This window comes from Engraulis encrasicolus, chromosome 8 (assembly GCF_034702125.1).
Source record: "Engraulis encrasicolus isolate BLACKSEA-1 chromosome 8, IST_EnEncr_1.0, whole genome shotgun sequence".
NCBI classification, from domain to species: Eukaryota; Metazoa; Chordata; class Actinopteri; order Clupeiformes; family Engraulidae; genus Engraulis; species Engraulis encrasicolus.
Window position 1 is genome coordinate 7,549,371 of NC_085864.1, and position 23,365 is coordinate 7,572,735.

Sequence of the window (23,365 nt, forward strand, 5' to 3'; positions counted from 1 at the left end):
CGCCATGACTGAGGTGCCCTTGAGCAAGGCACCTAACCTCACACTGCTCGTTAGTCTGTAACCAATATCCTGTACTTAAAAGACCTGGAACGCGCTTTGGATACACCCGTCAGCTAAGTGTAAAGTACATACTAAATGCTGCCAAACTCACTTTGGTGGCTTGTATCTCCTCCACTAATGCACCCTACACCTTAATTCCTCCATGGGGATCAATAAAGTTGCTATACTCTACTACCACTGGCCACTGTGTACTGTAGAAGAGTTCTGCTTTGTCCCTGAGGCAGTGGGAAGGCCATAGCTATTGGAAAAATACAAGACTATGAATTTATTTTTATTGTATGTTGGGGGTAAAGGCATCGGTACTCAGTATCGACAAGTACAGAAATGTACTCATACTTGTATTGGTTCTAAAAAAATGGTACCTTGCATACCTAACCCTATCTTGCATCTAACCATAGCCTGGCAAGCCAGATTACAATAGAAAATGCACAGTCTGAGCTCGCACCACGGACAAAGTCACTGCCCCAAGCTCATTCCGGTGACTGGCTACACAGACTTCCCTAACCGCACTATCCCTGACGATATCTCAGACAATGTCAAGACGCACCCAGAAAAACAAACAAGCTAACTACACTCACAAAGCAAATAATGCTCCACTTTCCCCTCACTGCCCTCCCAATGCAAATGCAGCATGTCAGGGCTCAGCCTTTCGGGATATCAATAGCGTGACAGCCAATAAGACAGCCAATAATCGTGCCAGCCAAATACATTTGCATGGCAGACAGTGGGGGTGTGCGGCGTCTGAGGACCTGGGGGATTTGTCTAAGGGCTTTGCGTGGATATGATGATTGGAGATTTCGAAATCAAATATTTGCAGTATGAGCGTCACCGCTGAGGCCCCATCAGAGGATGACAACGACGTCTGGAGGGGATGGAAGAGAGAGAGGAAGAGAGAGAGAGAGGGATGAAGGAGAGAGAGGACAGAGGGAGAGAGACAAGGGGATGAAAGAAAGGAAATGAATAAACTGAAAGACATCAGGGACGGTCGACACGACAGTGGGCTGCAATGGTACCCTTAGGACAGGTAATACAAAGTGTATTACACATGCACACATACACACTCAGGTCCACAGAGAGGGCCAGTGAGGAGGCTGAAGAAAGGGAGGGAAAAAAACTCAATAAAGCTGTCAAACACACAGAGAGAGAGAGAGAGAGAGAGAGAGAGAGAGAGAGAGAGAGATAGAGAGGGGGGCGAGGAGAAAAAGACAGAGAAAAGAGAAAAGAGAAAAGAGAAAGAGACAGAGAGAGACAGAGACAGAGACAGAGACAGAGACAGAGACAGAGACAGAGAGAGAGAGAGAGAGAGAGAGAGAGAGAGAGAGAGAGAGAGAGAGAGAGAGAGAAAGAGAGAGAAAAGAGAAATCAGACAAGAGAAAGAGAGATGAAAAGAGAGTCAGAGAGGATAGGCAATAAAAAGAGGACTTGGAGATTATAAATCACACAAACGGCAATAAAAACAAACACAACAGCACTACATTGTCTCCAACCTGGTCTAATCTGTGCCAACTCCATCAGGACACAGGTACACAAGTGCAGCATCCAACACCAGTGACCTAAGGAGGGACCCTCTGCACATTGCATGTATCTGAAGAGTTCTTAAAAAAATGACATTGATGTGCATTTTCAAGGATATTCAAAACATGTTAACTTTCTTCTGCTTCCGAGTTCATATCTGAGGTAATATACAACATACATACACTGTAGTTGTACTGTACTGTTGCTTGAATTTGGCAAGAGGAGCAAACATTAGATACTACCTTGAAATTAAAATCAAATGTAAACGGAAACTTGCATTGAAATCACTTGTGTAGTGTTTTGGGAAAAAAAGCTCTTCAACTCTACTTAAACTCCACAAAACTGCAATGTCATCGACAAGGAGACAGAAGCGGGAAAAGGGCAAAGGTCAGGCAATTCCACAAGTTTATCTCCCAATTGCTCTGGCACAACAAGAGATACTGCTCCCTACAGCAGGTCAAATAAGGGTAGACACCATTTACAGCCAAGTCACCACTACAAACAGAACCAATTCCACAAATTTTATCTTGACACAGATATACCTGAATGGACCTGGTGCCAATGATAGGGCACAGTCCTGCACTGCTGAGTCACCGCCACTATTAAATAGGAAATATAAAATGAAATACACAAATATGCATAAAATAACAGCTGGCCAGTACCAATATTTAACAGGCAGTGGAAACCTGTGCTCTGTCATCTCACAGATGTGGCCATCTTTAAGAAGAATGATACAGAGCTAGGCCCAATTGTTTTCTCCCTTACGGGGACAGTTGGCTGAACTTGTAATAAATTCTCCACACACGCTCAATAAAGACTTTGCACACATTGTAAATTGGCACAGGTCCTGAATGATGGCCCTGATGACCCACACTCCCCTGTGCTAGTTAGTTTCAGATTCCCTTCAGGAGAATACAAACAGTTAAAAGTCCAAATTAAAACAGAACTCCATGACAAAGTAACTCTCTGCAAGAATGAAGACCAGAAAATATACTCACGCACATGCACACATCTGAAATGTACATGCACACCCTTGTTTGCTGAAGCCATGCAGGCTCACATTCTGCCCAAGAACCTTCCGAAGAGAGAGAGCAGAAAGAGACTAGAGCAGGACTAGAGACACTAGCCAGAAAGCACATTGCTTCCTGTTGACAGTTGTAAACAGCAGAAAAAAACAAGAACACGCACAACAAGAAAAGAGAAGTAGAATGAGAGAGAGAGAGAGAGAGAGAGAGAGAGAGAGAGAGAGAGAGAGAGAGAGAGGGGGAGGGAGAGAGAGAGAGAGAGAGAGAGGGAGAGAGAGAGAGAGAGAGAAAGAGAGAGAGAGAGAAAGAGAAAGAGAAGAGGAAGGAGGAGAGGAAGAAAAGAGGAAGGAAGAGAGAACGGAGAGACAATATGCAATACGATGAGGAAAGATATATTTGTGTGGTAAGATGTTCTCAATCATAACACTGACACATTCATTCATTCATGCATGAAAGAACGGACACACACACACACACACACACACACACACACACACACAGACACACACACACACACTCACACACACACACACACACACACACACACACACACACACACACACACACACACACACACACACACACACACACACACACACACACACACACACACACACACACGAGGACAGACTGGAGACAGAGACAGATGACGGTGTGAGGGGGGCTACAAGCTGGGCAGCAGACATGATGCCACCTGCTACCAACTCACACACACATGCGCGCACACACACACACACACACACACACACACACACACACACACACACACACACACGCACACGCACACACACACGCACACGCACACACACGCACCAACGCGCGCACACACACACAGACACGAGGCGTGTGAGAATAAGACACGGCCGCCCGCGCACGCACACGCACACACACACTGACAGTGGCCAAATCCAGCTCAGCTCAGGTCTGTGTCAGCACTTCAACTGTCCTACTCATCCCCATCTCAAGCTGCTCGCTAGCTCACCCAATACCCTAACACACACACACACAAACCAATCACTCTACACACACACACACACACACACACACACACACACACACACACACACACACACACACACACACACACACACACACACACACACACACACACACGGGCGCACATGCGCATGCACGCAGAGCAGTCAATCGTGAGTCAGTGAGTTCACCCAGATCCCCACAGGGTTATTTCAGGTAGATGGTTTAATGACCGACTTGATTCAATTACCCTCAGAGCGCAGCACGACACCCCCTGATCCACCTTGTAATCCACCTGTTAGATGGGTGCCGCCATGCTGGCTTTGGACTGGAACAAAGATTCTTTAATTCTAACATAATGGACCGTCTCTGACTGGAGTTGCTGGTTGTGCAATACAGTCCATGTTCATCAATGGCGAACATTAACTGGAACTAGCAAACTGGAAATTATGTGAGAGCAGGATTTTTTTATGTAAAATGCACGGTGTCCCGCAGAATTTTCATTAGTCAGGGTGGTGGGAGAGGGTAGACTGATTATTGAAAAGGCTATTCTGTGCACTTCCATTACAAATATGATATGAAAACCGAGAAAGTACTCATTTTGGTGAATCAACTTGCATTCAGCAACTGATCTACATACAAATCACTTCCTCAACACAAAATCTTTGCATTTTCAGAGCACCTATTCAAGGTGGTAGGTGTTTGCTGTCAAAGTGGTCACCTTTGCAATAAAGTACAGGTGGAAACCCTGGAATGGGTGGGACTTAAAAGTGGACAGACGAACAAGTAAAGTTAATAAATTACCACAGACTAAACACAGCTTACTTCTCCTGGGAAACGCATTAAGTTATTATTATTTTTTAATTGTGTTTTGGGCATTTTAGCCTTTATTTAGATAGGATAGTGAGAGCTGGACAGGGAAGGAGTGGGGAGAGAGAGACGGGGAAGGACTGGTAAAGGACCCGGGCAGGAATCGAACCCTAGTAGCACAGTGCCCTACCGATGTTCATTTAATCACTAAACCAGGTATATATTTGTTCAGTTGTTTGCCAGTCATGACCTGGAAAAATGAAAAAAATCAAAGTGCACAGAACTACACACACACACACACACACACACACACACACACACACACACACACACACACACACACACACACACACACACACACACACACACACACACACACACACACACACACACACACACACACACACACACACACACCTCACTCATCAACTTCAGCCGCAGGCCATCCATAGTGAATAGTGGGGAACACAACACACACACACAATGTGGAGATTGAATGAGACATGTGCGCACACACACACACACACACACACACACACACACACACACGCCGGTGCTGAGATGGGCCACTGTCCTGAGATGAGACAACCCCAGCGGGAAGAGGTGGGCTGCTGGTGTGACCGATTTATGAGTTCGCTCTCCAACACGCATGCACACACGCACGCACATGCACACACACCACCTTCCCCCGCTACGAAAATGGCCCCTCAAACCTCACAGCTCCTGCCGGCCAGCTCGATAACTCACCGCCAGACAGACACAATTACCTGCAACCTTGCTTCACTCACACACACACACACACACACACACACACACACTCTCATTCTCTCACACACACGGACTCTCTGCCACTCTCTCCCACACCGACCAACCCACCCCTCCTGACCCACACACACTCTCTTTCTCATAGACACGCAGACACACACGCACGCAGACACAAGCGCACGTAGTCACACACACACACACATACACACACACGCAGGCGCGCACACACACACACACACACACGCGCAGGCACACACACACACACTCGCGCAGGCACACACACTCACACACACACACACACGCACACACACACGCACAGACACACGCACAGACACACACACACGCACAGACACACGCTTGCAAATACACGCACACACACCATCTCTCTCCCCCCCTTCACCTACATGTGCACACACACACGCATGCACTTTCCCACGCACACACATGCACGCGCACACGCACACACACACACACACACACACACACATCCATTTGATGTCACTTTCACAGTCTAGCTCTCTTTCAATCTCTAGCTCTTCCTCCCTCTCTCTGTCTGTGTCTGTCGTTCCTCCACATCTTTTCTAAATTGTCATGCCCTCTACACCACCATTTTTTCTCTACACTCCCTCCAGCTCATATCTCTCTCCCTCCCTCTCTTCTTCTGTATGTCCTCCACCTTGCTCTGAGTCCTCATCTCCGTTTTACTCCATTGAGCATGCACATGCACATCTTCTTTTCTACTCACCCCCCTAATACCCACCCCCACCCCCCCACACACCACCACCACCACATATCCCCACCTCACCCCTGTGACTGCGACGGTGTGACAGTTACTTGACTGATATTGCATGTATAATGCAGCTGCCTTTCAGGCATAGCAATGTTACGGTAGACCAGGGGTCTAGCTAGGCCAGTGATTCGTCGCTCTCATTTCTCTGTGCTCGTGCTCTGTGACGTTATTTTTCTAACTCACCTCACTATGTGCTTTCTCTATCAGTCCACACTTTTTCTCCCCTCCACCCCTCGTGATTCTGTGAGAGTGTGTGTCTGTCTCTGTATGTGTGTCTGTGCGTGTGTGTGTGTGTGTGTGTGTGTGTGTGTGTGTGTGTGTGTGTGTGCGCGTCTGTACGCCTCTCCCTCTGTCTGAGTATGCCTCTCTTTCTCTGCTTTTCTCTCCCTCGGTCTCTCTCTTTCTATATTCTCTCCATCTCTCCCTCTCCTTCACCAATCCCTTATTCTCTACGCAATCCCTCTCCAGTCTGCTCCTGATCCCTCTACCTGTTCTCCTCTAGACGTCCCATCAGCCCTTTATCCCAAAGCCCAAACTCTAACGCATCAAAACGGGCTCTGGCTCAAATCCAGACGCAGTAGCCATTTTATTATCTGCTACAGTACATGCAGCCGGCTCAAATCCAAACTTCACACCAATCACCAACACCACACGCAAACAAATACAGACAGGTACGCACGCACACGCACGCGCACGCACGCACGCACGCACGCACGCACGCACGCACGCACGCACGCACGCACGCACGCACGCACACACGCGCACACGCACACAATAAACCACACGCGCGCGCACTTACCCACCCATGCACAGTATAGATTGAACAAAAGCCAAACTGCATGTCACCCTTCATTGCATTTCTAAGCAGGTGCCAAATAAAAAGTCTGGGGCTTCATTACATAGACGTTGATTAAATAGACACACCTTGATGAAGACTGGATAGCCAATTAAAACCAGTTTGAAGAGTCAACCAAGTGCCTGGACTCAGTCATCGCCCCATTTCTCTCTCCAACTGAGTGGAAACTGAAGGCACAGCCTGCATGAGAATCTGATTGTGAATATATACAGTGGGTTCAGTCTTTACCGGTGCCTGTGTCTATATGCAGGGCTGCTGACAGCTTTGGCTGGGCCCAGAGCAAAGTCATCTGAAAGGGACCCCACCCATCCAATACATACAATGTATGAAAACCCAATTCTGGGCCTGCTCTCTCCCTGGGCCCTGGACAACTGACCCCCTTGCCCCCCCTTGTCAGTGTCCCTGTGTATATAAATGTGTGAGTATGTAGGCACTGGCACATGTATATGCACATGCCTATGTGGGGGTGTGTGCGAGTATACATTTGTGCCTGTGATTTATATGAACGTGTGTGTGTGTGTGTGCTGTGGTTGTGAAAGTGCATTAGCGCAAGTTTGTGTGTGTGTGTGTGTGTGTATGTGTATGTGTATGTGTATGTGTATGTGTGTGTGTGTGTGTGTGTGTGTGTGTGTGTATGTGTGTGTGTGTGTGTGTGTGTGTGTGTGTGTGTGTGTGCGTGTGGTGTGTGCGTGTGCGTGTGCGTGTGCGTGTGCGTGTGCGTGCGTGCGTGCGTGCGCGCGTGCGTGCGTGCGTGCGTGCGTGCGTGCGTGCGTGCGTAAGAGGGAGTTTATGCGCTTGTGTCTGGTGGGAACCCATCTGCCCAGGGAGAGTTTAAAGCCACTAGACTGCATCCCACAGGCACTGGAGGGGAAAATGGGAAGCCGTGTTATTGCTATTGGAGCTGATAGGGACAGAGAGAGAGAGAGAGAGAGAGAGAGAGAGAGAGAGAGAGAGAGAGAGAGAGAGAGAGAGAGAGAGAGAGAGAGAGAGCGAGCGAGACAGAGAGCGACAGAGAGAGATGGGCAGACTGAGGAGCAAAAAAAGACGAGTGTGAAATGGGGAAGAGAATAATCGGGTAATTGAAAGCCGAAGAGGGCGGCATAAAAGTGTAGAGAGAGGAGGACACAGATAGCAGAGAGAGGGAGAGGACAAGACCACAAAGACGGAGTGGGAAAATGAAAAAGGACATAAAAGATTAAAAGAGACGCAAGGACAGACGTGTGGAGAGATGGGTGGAAGGGGAGGGGGGGGGGGCTGTGGAGGAGTAAAATGGAGTGAGGAATAGAATGACGCAGAGAGAGAGAAGGAAGGGGTGCATGAAGAAGTGGATGTTAAAATGAAACAGCAGGAGTGCTGAGTGTTGGGGACAGGCAGACTGAGTGTGTAGGAGAGAGAGAGCGAGAGAGAGAGCTAGAGAGAGCGAGAGAGAGAGAGCGAGAGAGAGAGCGAGAGAGAGAGCGAGAGAGGTGGCAAGGTTATGCGAGTAGGACTGAGGGTGAGAGCAAAGTGCATGGGAGAGAGAAAGAGAGGAGAGGAGAGAAGGAGAAAAAGAAAGAGCTGAAAAAGAGCAAGTGTAGAGATGGCATGGGGAGGGTGGGGGTGAGGGTGAGAGTTGGTTGCAGGATGAGAGGGGCGAGTGTGAGAAGAGAGAGAGAGCGTACATGAGAGAGAAGAGAGCAAAAGAAAGTGTAGGTGCCAGGGTGAGGAAGAGCGAGCTATAGAGAGAGAGCGAGAGAGCGAGAGCGAGAGAGAGAGAGTGGGGTCTGTGCCCAGGACCAGAGGGAGAAGAATGGGCCTCTCCTGCTCTCCTCTCTCCCCAGTGTCTCCCCTCTCCAATGGGCCCATTCATTCATAACCGCCCACCCATGCACCCACCCACCATAACAACCATCCACTCAGCCACCCATCCACCACCATAACAACCAAGGCACACCAACACTGCCCTCAGCCATCCCCACACACTACACTACACAACTTCTCAGAACTCTCACTTTCACTGCGGTTTCTCTTTCTCTGTGTGTGTGTGTGTGTGTGTGTGTGTGTGTGTGTGTGTGTGTGTGTGTGTGTGTGTGTGTGTGTGTGTGTGTGTGTGTGTGTGTGTGTGTGTGTGTGTGTGTGTGTGTGTGTAGGGTTCCCATGCCTTTTCTCATTTTTGCACACACACGCATCTGTGTCTGCATGCGAGAATACTTGTATGCTGTGTGTGTAGTTATGCATGTGTGGTGTATGCATGTCCGTGTTTCAGTGCAAGGGTGTGTGTGTACATCTGTGTGAAGTGAGCTCCAAAACTTCAAGGTCACACATCCGCTCAAACTGATTCTCTCACAGCTCAATTATCCCTCCCTAAGGGCAGCATGCGTGTGTGTGTGTGTGTGTGTGTGTGTGTGTGTGTGTGTGTGTGTGTGTGTGTGTGTGTGTGTGTGTGTGTGCCAATCAGATAGGATAATCTCAGGTTGCTTGAACCCACCCCATTACATCTCCAACATTTCCTCCAGGTGTGTGTGTGTGTGTGTGTGTGTGTGTGTGTGTGTGTGTGTGTGTGTGTGTGTGTGTGTGTGTGTGTGTGTGTGTGTGTGTGTGTGTGTGTGTGTGTGTGTGTGTTCTCAGGTTGCCCATCCCTCCTTAACGCTGCAGGGCCTGGGACTAACAACACAAAGGACGGCCTTCTGAGATTTCACTGGCGCTCACCACACACACAAACACACATACACACACACACACGCACACTCTCTCTCTTTTTTCCCACTCCGTTCTTCTGTTGGGATGCATGACACTGATGTCATGTTTCGCCACTCATTTTCTGTGGGGTAAACAACAGGGACTAGGCTACAGCTGTGTAAAAATACACCACATGCTGACACGCTCACACACACACACGCGCACACACACACACACACTCTCTCTCCATCTCTCGCACTCATGCACACACACACCACATTATATTAACACCCGACTTTCTGTGTGTTTGAGACCATGAGGTGTGTAAGCATCAACAGATAGTTGTCACATACAACGTACATCAACACTGATGGAATATAGGCCACACGCGACACGCACACACACAGGGGTATTATACTAGCCAACATGAGTTCTCACAGTCTTATTCAGACAAATTTGCAGTGACAGGAACATGACTTTGGCATTATAGCATGCACCTACACACACACACTCTGAACACAGGCATCATATCATCACACACACCCACCCTCCTTCTCCCAAACCACAGCACCATAGCATCTTCACAAACACACACGGCACCATAATATTCTGTACATCCACCTTTACCACAAGCTTCCTCAGGGCAATCTGGAGACTGAATCAGGCCAGGCCAGGCCAGCCCCCCCACTGTTTATCAGTTGTGACCTGATATGATGCAGACCGGGACACCATCCCATCCCAACACACAGGGACGCGCGCGCACACACACAAACATAATAATTTTGACTAAATCATTCCTTGCCATCACCGATAGATAAATAAAGAACCGTTGTCAAAGAAAACATCCCATCTCTTTTGCCAACCTCCACTTCCACAAATAAACAATAGCCGCCACAGAACCAAGAGATGGCACAACAATTTGGCGGTCAGCCAGACAAATGAGGAGTTATGACAAGCGGCTAACCATCGAGCCAGTGGCCAGCCAGCACACAGACACACACACCTCCATCTCACGCCTCATATCTTCCACCATGGTGGCTCTGTGCACGCTACGCCATCTGATCACCAAATGACCCGCTTCACTCCTTCACCCACACATACAGAAGTGCATACTTCACACACACACACGCACAACACAATACATACAAAACCCAATATAGTGAAGCCTCATTTCATTTGCCTTTTTATTTGAATAGTTTAAAATAAAAAATAAATTGTTTAAATGAATATATTAGTCTATAAACTGTGCCATCGTAGTAGGTGACCTTGTGCTGAGCCTCTCAGAGCCGAGCCAAAGACCCCCCAATCCTCCATGGCAGTGGTTATCGAACTTTTTTGAACAAACACCCCTTTGACTTCGTCACCCCCCTTACTATTAAAAATATAAAATAGACTAATGCCCCCCCTCAGCTGTGTCCCCCCGCGAAGCTTCCCCAACAGCTGTGCCTGCTGTGGCTGGTGGTAGTGGTAGTTGGATGAGGAGATGGATTGCATCACCATAGTGCTATTGGGTTTTCTTTTTATTTCTTCACTTTTTGGCATGTGTTTGAGAGTGTGTGTGTATGAATGAGAGAGAGAGAGAGAGAGAGAGAGAGAGAGAGAGAGAGAGAGAGAGAGAGAGAGAGAGAGAGAGAGAGAGAGAGAGAGAGAGAGAGAGAGAGAGAGAGAGAGAGAGAGAGAGAGAGAGAGAGAGAGAGATAGAAGGGGGGTGGTCTTAAACTTGACGACAACAAGAGGGAGGGAGAAGGTCATGCCCTGTCTGAAAGTATTGGCTAATGCATTTCCTCTTCTGACGCCCAGAATAAATAAAAAGGAGGAGAGGAGAGGAGATGAGGATAAGTGGAAGAGAGGCTAGGCGAAGCGAGGAGAGGAGAGCAGAGGAATGGGGTGAGAGGAGAGGAGAAGGATGGGGTGAGAGGAGAGGAGAGGGATGGGGTGAGAGGAGAGGAGAAGGATGGGGTGAGAGGAGAGGAGAGGGATGGGGTGAGAGGAGAGCAGAGGACTGAGAGAGGAAAGGAGAGGAGAGGAGAGGAGAGCAGAGAGGTGGGGGGTCTGAGAGAAGAGAGGGATGGGGCGAGAGGAGAGCAGAGGAGAACATATTCCTGTGACTCATTAATGGGAGCTGTGTGGATACACCCCTGCCATGTGCAGCCACAAAACACAACAGCTGCGCTCGTTTATGACATCATTACCATGCGACAGGTAATCACATCCAATTACATAATGACGATCATAATCATAATTGTCCTCTTCCTCATCATCCTCATCGTTATCTTCTTCCTCCTTTTCTTCCTCATAATCGTTATCATTCCCTCCACCATGCTTTTCCGCCTTGCAGACATTATGTAGTCATTGGTGAATACACCTGTGGGAACAGTCAGTCATAAATGATCATGGTCACCCAGAGGCGAACAACACAACCACACACAAATGTCCATGTAGCAATGCTGTAGGAACAAGCCAAAGCTTCCTTCTCTTAGCTATTCAAATTAGTAATACTTGATTTTAATATTTAAAATTACTGTGGTTGTAATTATGTAACGTTTTCTTTATTGCTGCTTTTATCCTTTCCCCTTTTCTATCGTCATTTCATTTTTAGCCGCGTTCTTATGCTTTTACTTTTTCAATGCGAAGCACAATGAATTGCATCCATATATGGAATTATATTAGCTGACTCTTTTAACCAAAGCACCTTACGGTTACCGTAGGTACAGGGTATTTGTTAGAGGCCCTGGGGCAATCTGGGGTTGGACACCTTGCTCAAGGGCACTTCTGCCATGCATGAAGGTGCTGGCAAGGGTGGGATTTGGAGCTGCAACCTTCTGATCTAAAGACCAACACTCTATCCATTGAGCCATGGTTGCATGAAATGCATTATAGAAATAAAATAGCCTTGTCTTCCCTTTAGGAACAAGACAAAACTCTGCTCAGCTGAGTGCAACCGTTTGCGTGATCCTGTTTCAACACACTGTGGGAAGTGTTACTGCACCCTGATCAGCCTGGGAGTATTCTGTGTGCAGCACAGCTATTAACACCATGCTGTGATGAGCCGCACTAATATCCCCTCTGGCTCACAGGAGGAGCTGGACTGGTCACATGGCATACAGGGCATTTTCCCGGTGGGCCGACAGTCCCCAGGGTTTTTTTTCCTGGGGATTGGACCAAAATTAGAGAGGGGGGGGGGGAGCCCATTGGTCATTCATCAATATAGACAGTGGATTCAGCCAGTCAAGATATAGTATGAAAGTGGCCTGTGTGTTTGCCAAAATGCCTGGGCCACTTTTCGGTCCCAGTCCAGCCCTGCTGACAGGAAAACTCATTTTCACCCACTGGCAGAGGGAAAGACTCAATACAACAGAAGTAACGAAAAAAAGAATAAAATAAAACTTTAATAACACAGGGGTTAATAACAGCATTGCTATTCACTGGCAAAAAGACATGCAGACACTGCCAGACAATTTTCCATTGAGACCCTCCGTGTTACAAAATACGACACGGCAAGTTCAAGACCCGACTAGCCTTGTAGTGCAAAGTGAATGCATATTCAGACACTGCCACTCTGACCTCTTCGTGAGCCCGAATCCGACCTCCCGACTCCGAGTGAAAAGACTTTTCTGTGTCGGCTTCTCGACCACATCACTGTCTGTCTGTCTGTCTGCATACATCTCCCTCCAAGCCTGCCTGCCCGCCTGTCTGACACCAGGGGTCAGATCTAGACGAGACTAGATGGGACGACTATATTCCCCCCAGTCTTTTAAAAGCACCAGAAAAATATTACCACAGCTGCTGACAGCATTGGCCTGCCCCAATGTCAGCCCAATTCTGGGTCCCCGCATCTCCCCAGGCCCAGGACAACTCACCTCTTTGTCCACTCAATCGTTTCCCCTGGATATTACCACATGGCAGTCTGTCTGTGGGACTTAATGCACTGCTTCTCTCACTCTGGCTAAGCTTCATGTTTGGCTATGAACCAAAAGGCACTTAAGTTAAAAAAAACTAAAAACAAATATGTGAGAAAAAAAAGAAAAAGGGGGCGAGGTGATGCGTTTTTGTGCTGAAATTGGCTTAGCCCAGAGTGCCCTAATGCTGCAGTCCAAAACAATCTGTGCTATATCAGGTCCAGGGTTTCGAAATGATCTTCCTAGTGGCGTTAAGCCGGGGTCAGATTTGGGCCATTGCATGGATGCTAGACGTACGCCTCCCCACGTTCTCCATGGACCTCTTTGGAATAAAGACAGAGACTACTTGCTTTGTCTGGCCACAAACCTTTTTACCAAGTGCATACCCCATCAAGTGCATACAAAATTAAACAAGCATGCTTTCCTTTTAGGATCAATTAAACATGTTGTGTTGTTGTGAGCATCCCTGAAATGGGACACATGCCTGAATTGACTTAAAGTCAAATTATATTACCGGGATCTTAAGCTTGTTTCTCTTCACTACTTGGTCAGGAGCTCAGCTCCTACTGATGTGGGGAGATAGCCAGGGATTTAGTTTGAAAGTACATCCACATGCTGTGTTAGCCAGCAGGGCCGCTGACAGCTTTGGCCAGGCTCTGGTAAAAGCATCTGAATGGCCCCCTCACCACGTACATACAATGTAATGAGGACACAAATCTGCCATCCCCCTCTCGTCCTTCTCCCTGAGTACTGGCCAATATATGACCTAGGCCCCCACTCTAGCATTACTGCCCCCAACTTTCCATGGGCCTGGGACAACTGACCCCTTTGTCTCTCCCCACGGTCCTCCCTGTTGGCCAGCGATGCCCAGGGATCTTGTTTGTAAGCACCTCGGCATGCTGTGTTACTGTAGCAGCCAGTGATTCAAGCAGGCTGTTGGCACATGTTGTTGTTTTGTTTTTGTTCGACGTGACAACCTGCAATCAGTTGTCGCGGCACCGGACAGGACAGGTGGCTTCCTCAGGTGAGTAACCAGGGAGGACCCTCCCATCTGTGACACACCACAGCAAGACACGTCAGACAGGACCTGCCTATGCCTACGTAAACAAACAGTGTTAGGCAACGCAGTTTCGATCTGTGCAGGATTTGGGTGTCTAGATTCTGTGTAGACGGATGCAAATTCTGCTGGGGGTGAATACATGGAGTATGTAAACAGGTATGGGTGGGTACAGTCTGAGAGAGGGAGAGACACACATACACAATACCCAAATTTGAGTCCAACCAAAGGTCATTTCCCGGTCATTCCCCATCTTTGTCTTCTACTTCCTTGCTGTCACTCTATCACACTGTTCTATCCATAAAACCATTTGAAAAAGAAATATCTTTTAAAAACTGCTCCATGAGCTCAACCACTAGAAGCAGACTAGGTTTGGGCTGGACTCCAAAACAGTGCACACCAACACCCAGTGGGACGCCTAGTGGAGTGAGAGAAACAGACCGGGTTGACATCTGTGACTTAGACAAAAGAAACGAGAGAGAGAGAGAGAGAGAGAGAGAGAGAGAGAGAGAGAGAGAGAGAGAGAGAGAGAGAGAGAGAGAGAGAGAGAGCGCAAGAACGAAGGGAGAAAGGAGGAAAAGCTTGGAAGTGAGACAGAAGCATGTGGTCAGTTCCTGGGTATAGCACCAGTCCAGAACAGGGGTGCATATCTTGAAAGCGTAGTTGTTAGCCGTTAGCAACTTGGGTAGTTGTCAATGGGGAATTACATTGCAACCAACAAAGTAGCTAGTGTAGTTAGCAACTATGGTTTCCAGAAATGCACCCCAGAATAGTTACTATACACATAACAATGGGCACGCACTATACACCAGGATCCCGTTTCTCCAAATCATCGTTGCTAACCAGTTAGCAACTTACAAACTCCAACTCCGGTGAAGTTGGGACGTTTGGTAAACAGTGAATAAAATCAAAATGCTATCATTTTCAAAACATTCAATCTATTCATTAGATGGAGAATAGTGAAAAGACAACATATTAAGTGTCAAAACCGAGAAAAAATATTGTTTTGGGGGACATATGTACTCATTTCTAATTTGATAAATCCAACACGTCTCAAAAAAGTTGGGACGGGGATCAGTGAAATTTAGTAAACATCCAAATAAGATAAAACAACAAAGAAGAACATTTCAAAATGAATTGTACTGACGGACAATATAGGTGTCCAGGTATAAGATCATCACAGAGAGGCTGAGTCACTCAGAATTAAAGATGCAAAGGGAATCATTACCATAGTTATTACATACATTTTTTACATACATTACATACAATTCCCTTTGATTTACCACGATTGAGTGTATATAAGACATATTTTTGTTACTAAAATCATTGTATAGGTTCATGACATCATGAAATATATATTGGCTGTAGTCTCACTCTAATTCCTGGAGTGCTAGAGCTATTGAAAATTGACCATATTAAGAATGCTTAATGCGTGCAAATGATACAGGGGTGTGTATTCTCCTAAGCACCTGAGCTCACTTGAAATAAACCCAGAAGACATGGGAAACTGTCCTTTGCTTACAGAAGTCAGCAGAAGTTGTAGAAGTCCATTCTTTTTGACAATAATAGAGCATTGCACATCCTGTGCTACAGTGAAAATGGACCATCCAACTTGTGTTAGTGCTAACTTCAAAAGTCAGCCTCCATGATGGCATGCGGGTGCAGTAGTGCATTGGTTAAGATATTCTCACTCATCTGTAGAGTTAAATACAGTGCTGAATGGTATAAATGGGTTTTAAACAGCATGAAAAGCCACTCATGCATTATATTTTGAAGGGAGATCTTCGATTACTACCACATAGTAAGGTCAAATTGCATTCTCTACTATGTTTTAACAGTTTGGCTCCATCATAAGGACCAGCAGGTGATAAAATGGTGGGCTTTTGGTCAAGACCTGTCACACTGTAAGCACTACAGAAAGGAAAACATTGCAAAACATGACAAGGAATACACCCACCATTTAAGCTGGTGAAATCATGTCCAAGATAGGAATTAACACTGTTTTTTATATAAAATCATCTCATCGGTTAATGTATTTAACTGTTAAGTGTTGTCTTTTGTTTTGTTTTTAGTCTTCCTCGACATTTGCTGCCATTTATTGTCCCCGTCCCAACTCTTTTGAGACGTGTTGGATTTATCAAATTAGAAATGAGTACATATGTCCCCCAAAACAATATTTTTTCTCGGTTTTAACACTTAATACGTTGTCTTTTCACTATTCTCCATCTAATTAGTAGATTGAATGTTTTGAAAATGATAGCATTTTGATTTTATTCACTGTTTACCAAACGTCCCAACTTCACCGGAGTTGGGGTTTGTAGTAGGTTGCCAATGGGAAATTTCATTGCAACCAAGTAAGTTGCTAACTTAGTTAGCATCATGCTGTCGAGAAATGCACTCCAGAACACACCAAAAGAGAGAGACTGTGAGAGACACAAAATAACGGCATCACTATGCATGTATTGGTGTGCTATATGATTAATATATGAGGAATTATGTAATGTCAGTGTATTGTGTATTTATATATGTATGCTACTGGACACCTTTCCCTCAGGATTAATAAATGATACTCTACTCTACTGCAACACCATTATATGCAAGGGGAAAGAGAGAGAGGAAGGACGTTGACCTCAGGAAAGCAAGGTAAAAGGGTGCAAATTGGCGCCAGCACATGATTAGTGTGTTTTGTTCATAATTGGCAGAGTGCACGCAGACGGTCAGGAGTGACTACGAGTGAGAGAGATATACAGAGAGAGATACACAGAGAGACACAGGGAGTGAGAGACACAGAGAGAGATATATAGAGATACAGAAAGAGAGAGAGAAGTAGAGAAATGCAAAGAGACAGAAGAATAAAAAAAACTCAATTCTCACAACCAACCCCCTTCTCCTCCTCCTCCCTACACCACCCCATCCCACCACCCTTCTGCTCTTCTCATTACATACTACAACACCATCTCACCCCTCGTCCCCCTCCTCACTACACCACCCACCCTATACCCCTTCTTCCTCCTTCTCCTCTCTTCACTACACCACACCACCCCATCCCACCCCCTCCCAGGCCCCCAAGAGCTGTTCACAGTGCATATTGTCAGTGGCATGAAGAGGAAGGGAAAAAAACGGTGTCTCAAGCAGTGAACAAATGCGCCATTCTCCCCTCCCGCCGGCGGAAGACCATGCCGGGACATCCGATCCCATCTGATCTGATCCCATCTCCTGCGTGCAGACTGCGCCGTGGGACAGGGACGGGGACGGGGACACGACGCGCATACATCTCTCCACCTCACTTTAACAAAAAAAGTCTCCCGTCATTTCTCGAAAGAGTCATTGCTAATCAGCTGCTAGCAGCTGGGTTGGTTGAAATTACATTACATTACATTACACTTAGCTTAACAGTACAGTCATTTACAGGGTATTGAATATACCCCACAGTCCCTGGAGCGATGTGGGGTTTGGTTATTGACAGTAAATAGAATGGACGCCAAATCAACGCTATTTGCCATTCAACGCTTTGAAGCCAGATTTGGGAACATTCCAACTTACATTCCACCTTAGCAACGCCAAACGCAGGTGCTGATTGGACAACAACAAGACTTCTAACGGTCAATCAAACCATGTTCTGATGCTCATTGGTCAATTTAACTTTTAATATCTCTCTAAAATAAAACATCACCACAAAAAATCACCACCCTGGTAAGTTGGAGAGCAAGGGGACCTACTAGTTGAGCGAAAAATGATCCCCCTGGAGTGGCATTTAAGGGAGATACAGGGTTTTATGTCTCTCATAGGAATGAATGGGATTTGGCCATTTTTTGGTCTTTTTGGGTCCAACCTTGGCTCCAACTTGGCTTCAACAATGAAATAGAATTTTGGCCTCCATTCTATTTACTCTCAATGGGTTTAGGTGCCTTGCTCAAGGGCACTTCAGCCATGCAGGGAGGTGCTGGTAAGGCTGGGATCTGAACCCTCTGATCTAAAGGCCAACGCTCCAAACAATGAGCCATGGCTGCCCGAAATACAATGAAATACAATGAAATTTCTAACGACGGGGACAGGCAAAGGGATTGGGACCCCACATACTGTATACCACACATTCCTCAACCCGCCTCATCCAAAAAAAACATCTGTATTAAATCATTCCTCTCCCCCACTAGACCCCCATTTCTCCAATGTGTCATTGCTAACCACACACACACGCAAACTTTTACTTGTCCCATCCCACCACTTAGCCCTCATCCCTTGCCCCCCCACCCCTGTCCTCTTGCTTTGGCCTACTCTTCCCTGGACACACACACATTGTTTATGTTTCCACCCTTCACCCCATCCCTTGCCCCCTCTACACCTCCGCCCACCTGCTTTGGCCTACTCTTCCCTGAACGGACTGACAGACGGGCGGACGCACGCACGCATGCACACAGTTCATACTCCCACCCTTCGCCCCCTCCCTTGTCCCCTCTACACCCTCCCTTGCTGCCTATCCATGGCTCTCTCTCAATGGCCAGTGTTCTAGCCTTGCTAGGACGTGAAACACCCAGTGATTGGATACTCTTTGGTGAACTCCGCTGAGTATCCAATCAGGCGTTTCACGTCCTAGCAAGGCTAGAACACTTGACATTGAGAGGTAGCCCGTGTTTGCCTGTCCTTCTCTTCTCTTCTCTTCTCTTCTCTTCTCTTCTCTTCTCTTCTCTTCTCTTCTCTTCTCTTCTCTTCTGCTCTGCTCTTCCCAGGCCTGGTCTGGTCTGGGCGAGAGACATGCCTGCCACACAATAGCCTCACCGTGGCATCTTGGGTTACATAATGACCATTCGGCAGGCATTTTAACAACTCAACAATGACACATTCACACACAGGGGAATGTCTGTGTGTGAGAGAGAGACAGAGAGATAGACAGCGGGCCTAAAGGAGGGAGGGAAGAAGAGAAGAAGATAACAAAAGACACACAGAGAGGAAGATAACAAAAACAGAGAAGCAGACAGATACAGACAGAGAGAAAAAAGGAGAGAGTGTGTGTGAGAAACAGAAAGAGAGAAAAAAAGAAAGACAGAGCCAGAGAAGAGAAAAAAATAGTGAGTTAAAAGGGAGAGAGAGAGCAAGCTACAAAGAGAGAGAGAGAGAGAGAGAGAGAGAGAGAGAGAGAGAGAGAGAGAGAGAGAGAGAGAGAGAGAGAGAGAGAGAGAGAGAGAGAGAGAGGGGGGGGGGGGGTTGGGCGCTCGCAGTAGTATCTCTAGAGCATGGCTCGCAGTAGTATCTCTAGAGAGAGGCAAGTGTGTGTGTGTGTGTGTATGTGTGTATGTGTGTGTGCCGCGCATGTATGTGACTCTATAATCAGGAGCTCCATAATAGACCCATTGGCTCAGTCATGTGTCGCCTCACTCACTCATGACAGACATGCTCCATCCGTGTCCAACACACTGACGACAACAAAGTCATCTGTTTGTCTGTGTGTGGGTGGTTGACGTTTAAGGCCGTAACACACTTAAAAGGAGGAAACGTATTCCAATTCCTGAAAAAATGGGTGGAAAAAATTTGAAAAAAATCAGAAAAAAATAAAGCACTCAGTGGTTCGTGGAATTTCGCTTAATTTTTTCCATCTTTAGGAAAATGTGTCCTTTGGTGTGACATCATTGGTGTGACATTTCTGTAAGATACAATAAAATTATTAATATTCTGCACAAACATATCCCCAATGCTCTTTCTGCTATTGTTCCTTTAACCCCCACCCCACACACACACTACTACCCACCCGCACCCCACCCCCACCCCCACCCACACACGCCTATGCATCGTACAGGCAGACAACTGTGATTTCACTGCATGGTTTCACTGTATTACTTGTAATAATTGTGTGAATGTGACAAATACATCTCCTGGTATCCTTATATCCTTGCATGATGCATGACAAACAAGTGAGGATTGAGTAACATAATGCCTAAGCATGTCACACCACAGGACATGAAGTCAGACCACAGTATCTTCACTGCATTGTGGCCATTTTAATCCTTTTGTGTTCGTGACTGACCTCCGAGCTCATGCTAACTAGATAATGATATTGTGTTTCACCTTAATATGTGTTTTTTTCCTTCCATAAGAGCAGTCACACCACGGGACACCATAAAATGAACCTAAGCGTTGTGTGATAGAAACATTTCAATATGTAGACATATTAAGAGGTCAATAGTCACCTTAAACTTCAAGTTTTGGCAAAGGACGCGCTCAACTTCTTGGAAAAACGAAGGTCTTTGGGTGCGCGATAAAATGTATCAACTTAAGGAAGAAAAATCCGCACTCACAAGTCACAAACTGCGTCTCATTATTTATTTATATTACCACCATGTCCAAAAAGCAAACCACGCACTGATGAAGGCTTGATAGCCGAAACACGTTCACCTTAAACTTCCACACCACTCTCTCAAAAACTGAGGTATAACCAATGAAATTAGAACACAGGGAGAAGGCTCAGTCTCATTGGTTCCCATTGTAGCCAGTTAGCTTTGCATGCATACTGCAGTAACGAGCGTAGGCCAGTCCTTCATGTGGGAAAATGTATGGAATGGAAAGGGGAACCCATGTTAAATACATTGCGACTGCGATTACCAGTCACAAATATCATCAACAAAACATTCCTGGTAAGCATTATGACTGTTGTTTAACAATAGGCTGTATTGACAAATCGTTCAGGTGTGTAGTTTTACAGCAGGTTAGAAGATTTCACCCTGTACTCGCTAGCATCGCGCTAATGTTTATGGGTTTGGCCCCATAAAAATTGAGCTTTGTGACCCAGTATATAATAATCTAGTGGCGCAAAATAATCGAAACGCTACTCAAATGGGGTCTTATTATTTCTAGCTTCGAACTTAATATTAATATTTCAGGACAAAAAATTATAAAAAATCACAAAAATTATAATGGTAGAAAACTCCATTGACACCCATTCATTTTGCACTGTCCCGTGGTTAGGGTTAGCCAGTTGTGGCTAGTAGCTATTTCCATGAGTGAACACCCCCTGGTGTAACCGGTTAGGAGCCTGTCTTTAAGACCTTTGTAGTTGGCCTTGCAGCTGCCCGTCCACAAACCTGACTTACATGTCACCCCGCAGGACGCAATTTGTGTTACGAAATTGAACTTGTAGTTAATATTACTATATTGAGGTTTTTTCACATTCATATTTTTTAATATAAGGTTAATAGTTATGCAATCATGCAAAATGCTTTATAAATCATTCAAAATGTTGTTGGTTTATTTTATAGCTGTTTAAATTCCAGGTTGTATTAATGTTACAGTCACACCACAGGACATTTATAAACCTTTCCATGAATCTGAACAAAAATGTTTCTTCTCATCTAAGACTAATATGAAACATGATGTGCCACATCTTCTTTCATTAACATTTGTTTTCAAGAGGAAAAATATCCATTTCTTGTAGGTTTTTAACTAATGTTACATAAAAACAGGGCGTCATGTCAACCCCCGTGTGCGTAAGAGGGCTCTCCATCAAGACTGACATGCAACATCCGTGTCCAACACACTGACGACAACAAAAATCATCTGTGTGTGTGCGTGTGTGCACGCACAACCGCCCAAGAGGGCTCTCCATCAAGACAGACATGCGGCATCCGAGTGAAGCGCTCTGACAATGACATCAGTGTGTATGTGTGTGTGTGTGCAACACAATGGATAGGAAGTCAGTGGTTCAAACGGGTCCTTTTATTGTGCTTGTCCCCATGCTAATTGTGTAATGGACACCCATAGCCATAGCTACTATAGCTATAGCCATGCCCATTCAGAAGAGAACTGATGCCTGCTGTGTGGTAAGAAGAAGGCATTTAACAAACACATTTTCACAAGACATTTATAGTTTAGATATACAGTGTGTTTATAGTCTTCCCACAATAACTTTATTTTTTATTACAAGAACATCAAGGACAAAGTTACAGCCTCAACAATCAACAGCTTGCCCTTTTGGAAAGGCTTTTTACATTTTTATTTATTTAATTTACTCATTTATTTACTTATTTATTATTTTCCAAGCATCTCCTGAGGAAGTGTTCAAGGGGGGCTGGGACATTAAAGCACCAAAAAGTAATTTCTCTCGTCTCTTTTAGTTAGACAAAGACATCCAGTCTGACTGAACACAAACTACATTTAACACTAGATCCCCCTGTAATGGAGAGAGAGAGAGAGAGAGAGAGAGAGAGAGAGAGAGAGAGAGAGAGAGAGAGAGAGAGAGAGAGAGAGAGAGAGAGAGGGTTAGGTTGGGTCTGTATATGGGCCAGATGCCACAACCTGATTTCGTTTTTGTCTGAGATCTTTGTGGGTCATCAGTGTGTGTGTGTGTGTGTGTGTGTGTGTGTGTGTGTGTGTGTGTGTGTGTGTGTGTGTGTGTGTCAGAAACTATTATGTTTCTGGGATCCATCTCTGTACATATCTAAAGAAATGATACAGGCTGTATGAGAAAGTTTGGGCATCCTTTTGGAAAATCATTACATCAGTTTATCTCTTGTTGAAATACACATACAATTGTTTGTTACATCTATTAAAATGATTTCACAACCGAAATGTTTCTCTTTCCCTATAGTTTAACATATGTGGAAATGAAGTTGCTGCTTCAAATAAAAAGCTCAACAAGAGATAACCTAATATGTATAAGAATTTTCCAAACTCTCATACCACTGTAGATCCATTACGGACTGGAAGACTATTTAACTGAACAGATACTTGACAATCAGAGTGTGTTTATGTTTGAGAGTCTGACTGTACATGTGTGTGTATGAAGTATTAGCATGTGGTGTGCATGTATTTGTGTGTGTGTGTGTGTGTGCGTGTGCGTGTGTAGCCAAGTGGTCGCATAGGCAGCAGCAGTGCGAGAGAGCGAGATAGAGAGATCCTCTTTCTGTTTCACACAAACACAAGCATAAATGGCAGAACAAAGACAGTGAGTTCAGCCCAACTGCAGTG

The 23,365-nt window shown here is 45.9% G+C and overlaps 1 protein-coding gene across 2 annotated transcripts in view; it reads right to left on the reverse strand.

Annotated features, from left to right (window-relative positions):
- The window catches only part of si:ch211-137a8.2 (uncharacterized protein LOC777613 homolog), a 70,009-nt gene that overhangs the window by 31,098 nt on the left and 15,546 nt on the right, over positions 1-23,365 (reverse strand). Inside the window, exons 1-2 of one of the 2 annotated variants that reach the window (XM_063204911.1) lie at positions 2,578-2,642; positions 2,118-2,174 (exon numbers count right to left, since the gene is read on the reverse strand). The exons of the other annotated variant lie outside the window; for it this stretch is intronic. Of the exons in view, the coding sequence (XP_063060981.1) occupies positions 2,118-2,174; positions 2,578-2,600 (80 nt within the window). The 5' untranslated portion in view covers positions 2,601-2,642. Of the gene's footprint in view, positions 1-2,117; positions 2,175-2,577; positions 2,643-23,365 lie in introns of those variants that run through there. 2 annotated transcript variants of the gene reach the window in all.